Source organism: Pseudomyrmex gracilis, unplaced genomic scaffold (assembly GCF_002006095.1).
Source record: "Pseudomyrmex gracilis isolate BER0280 unplaced genomic scaffold, ASM200609v1 scaffold_109, whole genome shotgun sequence".
Lineage (NCBI taxonomy): Eukaryota > Metazoa > Arthropoda > Insecta > Hymenoptera > Formicidae > Pseudomyrmex > Pseudomyrmex gracilis.
The window spans coordinates 425,288-430,153 of NW_018020693.1; the positions used below are offsets into that span (position 1 = coordinate 425,288).

Below are 4,866 nucleotides of genomic sequence, written 5' to 3' on the forward strand. Positions count from 1 at the left end.
CCAAATCGCATCGGCTTAGTTCTTATATACGCGTATCCGCGCTCCTTACCTTCACCGACAACGGTGCGTCGATTCGGTGACCAAGTTTCAGTGAGTGTTTTGTATGATAAATGATATTAACATTAGTTACTAATGGCTGACGTATAAATTTGTTTCTTCGACGACAAGTCGTCAAAATGTTATCGGACACATCGCTTATTAATGACATGATGTAAAAAACTAGAACTTTTTAATATAACGATCGATATATCATATGCTTTTACTTCGATAACAATCTGTAATCGATTGGCGCAGAAGAACCGCTTATGCGTGAAAATTTATTGTGATAATGTCACACACCATATTTTTAATCATAAATCAAAATGATTTAAAGAACTTTTATACGAAATTAACGAAAAAAAAGAACAAAATTACACTTTTTGCACTGCAAAAAAAAACTGCATGAAATTGTATGAGAAAAGATTGTAAAGTTCGAAAAGAAAAACGATTAGATAGAAGTCAAGAAAATATTTTAATATATTCAGTAGAAGTTTGTAAAGCCACGTGTTTTTAGTTGTTCAACCAAAACAAAATTAGTTAACAAATAGATTCGTGTGCAGAGATAATACACGCGCGCACTGTGTATCATACACCTGGTTTATGTGACAAATGAGAAGTCACGTAAAAAAAATATAATAACAAATAAATCGCACGTGTCATTTGTTATATGGGCCGAACGTTTCTCTATGTAAAATTGTGCAAACCTTGACCGATATGCGGATGTATACGACGGATATTCAATCATGCGAAGTAGAGACTAGGAAACGGAGATCGATAGCAGATTGTTAAAATGAAAAAAATAAAACTTCGTAGTGTTAGGTGCTTCACTCGACGCAGCTTAAAATATGATTTTTTTTGTGATCTCTTCGCGATCTTAGAAGAGAACAGTATACAATATGTATATACTTAATACGGTTAATTAAACTTTTTATATAAATATACTTGCAAACGAACGATAAAACAATTTACCGGTTAAATTTAATTGTTAAATTCGCTGGTTGTGTACGTGGTCTTACAGCTGCAGCTCTGGAAACTTCATCGTATCTCCAATCTGTAATGGTTTCGATATTGAAATTAGAACATCCTTGACGTCTATTATTCACGTCAAAACAGACTTCAAGAGGATTTTCTCGACGACTAAATTTTTACAACATTGTAACGTTTTTTAAAAAATGACATACTTATTGAAGAACTCTTCTCTCAGAAGTGATTGTTCAATTTAGGTTTTAGTACAAATAAATAGCATCTCTCTCTTTCTTTCTTTCTTTCTTTCTCTGGTATCGCTTTATTTACAGATTTTTGTTTACTAAAATCTATAAATATTGTTTTGGGCTTATGTATGTACATATTAATTGTTTCTATACAAACAGGTGAATACATAGCACGGACTCAATCCAAATGACAACGAGATTATCCTTCCGGGGTTTCTTTTTGTGCGCGAGCAATTATTCCACCCACTCGTCAGATAACAGCACGTGTCTTCAACCTGCTCGTCGCGCGATCTAACGTCGGCGAGGGAAACGCGAGCGACAAACGGAAACGTGCCGGCCAACATCATCAGGTCACGTGACATTGACATATTGATACGTGTCTGCGAGGCCGAGCCACGACTCGCACAGTCCGTGACCAGTTGAGCATACGCGGCCAACTTTCCGTCTTTATGAGAGGTGTATCCGTGACGGTGTTGATTCACCGGGTTTTGTGAGACAGAATCGCTTGATCTGCAGTTCGAAGAACAGTCTCGTCGACGCAGACAAGATGGGATGTGAGTAAATTCATCTTAATTGCGGATATTAGAATCGCAAATTGGTCCTCACCCGGGAGAACGTTTTGCACGCATTAACCTCTCGGCGTGCGTGTGCATGCAACATATTGCATTTCGCGACGCGAATTTATTTTGCGCACAAATGTTTACCGCGTGCCCACGTTGCTGACAGATGCGCTAAGCCGTCTCTTTCTTTTTTCTGCTTTCAGTCAAGTTTCTCGAAGTGATAAAACCGTTTTGCAGTATACTGCCGGAAATAGCGAAGCCGCAGCGAAAGGTAAGCCGCACACGTCGTTCTATTTCTGCCATTGTCTCTTATATTTACAGTTTCATATACCGTTTTTCCTACATTCCTTCGATTACTCCGAAACGAGTGCGTAAATCCGAAGGAACAGACGGTCAAATGACTTCTTGTCATTTATATCTGTGATATGCAAAATGTGTTTTTTTTTTTGTTTTAAGATAAACAGTATTTTCTCTGCATGAGTATACTCAATATTAATTTATTGCAATTGTTTTCTTTTTTTTTTTCACAGATCCAGTTCAGGGAAAAGGTATTATGGACAGCAATCACATTATTTATCTTCTTAGTATGTTGCCAGGTAAGAATAGACATAATTGTTCAAAATAAAAAAAAAAAATAATTTCTATGCTCACAGGAAAATTTAAGTTGAATTTAAATATGTTTTTGCTTTTTACAGATCCCATTGTTTGGTATCATGTCTTCGGACAGTGCGGATCCTTTTTACTGGATCCGTGTGATACTTGCGTCAAATAGAGGAACACTGATGGAATTGGGTATCTCGCCAATTGTCACTTCTGGTCTCATTATGCAGCTGTTACATGGTGCAAAAATTATAGAAGTTGGTGACACGCCAAAAGACAGAGCGTTATTCAATGGAGCGCAGAAATGTAAGTGCATCAAATTTATATAACAGAAACGAATGCTGCAATGTAATTTTGCTAAAATGATATAAATAACACATGTGTTTTCTCTGTTAAACAGTATTTGGCATGGTCATAACTGTTGGACAAGCTATTGTTTACGTAATGACGGGAATGTATGGAGATCCGACTGAAATTGGAGCTGGTGTTTGTCTTCTGATCATCATTCAGTTGTTTGTTGCTGGGCTTATTGTATTGCTATTGGACGAGCTGCTTCAGAAAGGATATGGATTGGGAAGCGGAATATCTCTCTTCATCGCTACCAACATTTGCGAGACCATTGTCTGGAAGGCATTTTCTCCAGCTACAGTCAACACTGGTATGGTCTTTTCATTGTCGCAAGAAAATTCAGAAATATTTTTCTTGATATATTCAAACTTTTACATTATACATTATAACATTAAATAAATGTGTATTTTCTATGCTCTCTTAATAGGTCGTGGCACAGAATTTGAAGGAGCCGTAATCGCTCTATTTCATTTATTGGCTACTAGACAGGACAAAGTCAGAGCTCTCCGAGAAGCATTTTACAGACAGAATCTTCCAAATCTGATGAATCTTCTCGCTACCATTCTCGTGTTTGCTATCGTTATTTACTTCCAGGTAAATTATAAGCGTTTTTTGCGTAATGCAGATCTTTGAATAGAAAAAGTCGAATAGATGATCGAAGTGAATGCCAGGAGCTAATTTAGAATCTTACTCTTATCTTCCATTTATTTATACGTTTTGACGTTGTTTTCACTAAAAAACATTTTTATTTTAAGGGCTTCCGTGTGGATCTTCCAATCAAGTCCGCCAGATATCGTGGCCAGTACAGCAGCTATCCGATTAAATTGTTTTACACCAGCAATATTCCGATTATCCTCCAGTCGGCTTTGGTATCGAACTTGTACGTCATCTCCCAGATGTTGGCCGTTAAATTCCAAGGAAATCTCATAGTGAATCTGCTGGGCGTTTGGTCAGACGTCGGCGGCGGCGGTCCTGCCAGATCGTATCCGGTTGGTGGACTGTGTTATTATTTATCACCTCCAGAATCGGTCGGCCACATCGTTCAAGACCCTGTCCATGCTGTGCTTTACATTCTCTTCATGCTCGGCTCATGCGCTTTCTTCTCCAAGACGTGGATCGAGGTTTCCGGAAGCTCTGCAAAGGATGTTAGTGGTTTATCCAGATGATAGTATTTAATATCATTGGAATGTAAAACTTCATGATATATGAACTTGTTGCAGGTTGCTAAACAACTGAGGGAACAGCAGATGGTGATGCGAGGCCACAGAGACAATTCCATGATTCGCGAACTGAATCGATACATTCCGACCGCTGCGGCGTTCGGCGGGTTGTGCATCGGAGCGTTGTCCGTGCTGGCGGACTTTTTGGGCGCGATCGGTTCCGGAACCGGTATCTTACTTGCTGTCACAATCATATATCAGTACTTCGAGATCTTCGTCAAGGAGCAAAGTGAAATGGGTGGCATGAGCACGTTACTTTTCTAAACCTAATCAATCTATAGACTTGAAAAGTGAACTTTTTTAATTATAAAGAACTGAGTAATAATTTATTAAAAAATATATGTAAAATAGGTTGGATTGGTAGCTGCGTGTGTCTGAAGCTCGCAGAACAATAAGAAAACACACGACCAGCGCCAATTGAAAGTTTCCTGTTTATTACATACATAAAAAATCGCATATTTAACTTACTGGATATGTTGTCAAATTCTCTGCTCAAGAAACGTTGTTGGTGAGACTTTCCAAAATAGTTTATGTAAAGCTTTGTATGTATTATTTCTCTCTCTTTTTTTTTAAATACAAAGAAACTACATTAACGTATGTAATCATTGACGCGACGCACTTTCATACTCGGAAACTATATTTTTTTTTACGTCAACTTTTGAAATTCTTGTTCTTATGTTGCGGAAGAGAGGAGAGAGATAGGAATGTATACTCTTTACTTTTACATCAAACAAATGATTCTACGCTACGTCAGTGTATGTATATTATACCACTGTAAAACAAAGACATGATACATTGACTTGGCGTGAAGAGAGAACTCGGACATAATATACAAAATGCTCGCGATTGAAGACGCCGCGCTCGCATGAGATGTAATATCTCGTACAA

General features: G+C 37.9%; 1 protein-coding gene across 1 annotated transcript; it reads left to right on the top strand.

Moving 5' to 3' along the window:
• The first annotated feature begins 1,630 nt into the window (after window positions 1–1,630).
• LOC109856141 (protein transport protein Sec61 subunit alpha) lies at window positions 1,631–4,847 on the top strand. Its single transcript, XM_020431093.1, has 8 exons — window positions 1,631–1,804; window positions 2,014–2,081; window positions 2,341–2,406; window positions 2,506–2,716; window positions 2,811–3,068; window positions 3,186–3,352; window positions 3,514–3,903; window positions 3,979–4,847. Exons 1-8 carry the CDS (start codon window positions 1,798–1,800, stop codon window positions 4,240–4,242), a joined length of 1,431 nt encoding a protein of 476 aa, XP_020286682.1. The 5' UTR covers window positions 1,631–1,797; the 3' UTR covers window positions 4,243–4,847.
• Window positions 4,848–4,866: the final 19 nt, after the last annotated feature.

Excerpts from the sequence above, each read along its gene's own strand:
- LOC109856141 (XM_020431093.1), top strand. Across the intron at positions 2,407-2,505 it reads TCTTCTTAGTATGTTGCCAG|ATCCCATTGTTTGGTATCAT; the intron begins GTAAGAATAGAC and ends TGCTTTTTACAG. Across the intron at positions 3,353-3,513 it reads CTATCGTTATTTACTTCCAG|GGCTTCCGTGTGGATCTTCC; the intron begins GTAAATTATAAG and ends TTTTATTTTAAG.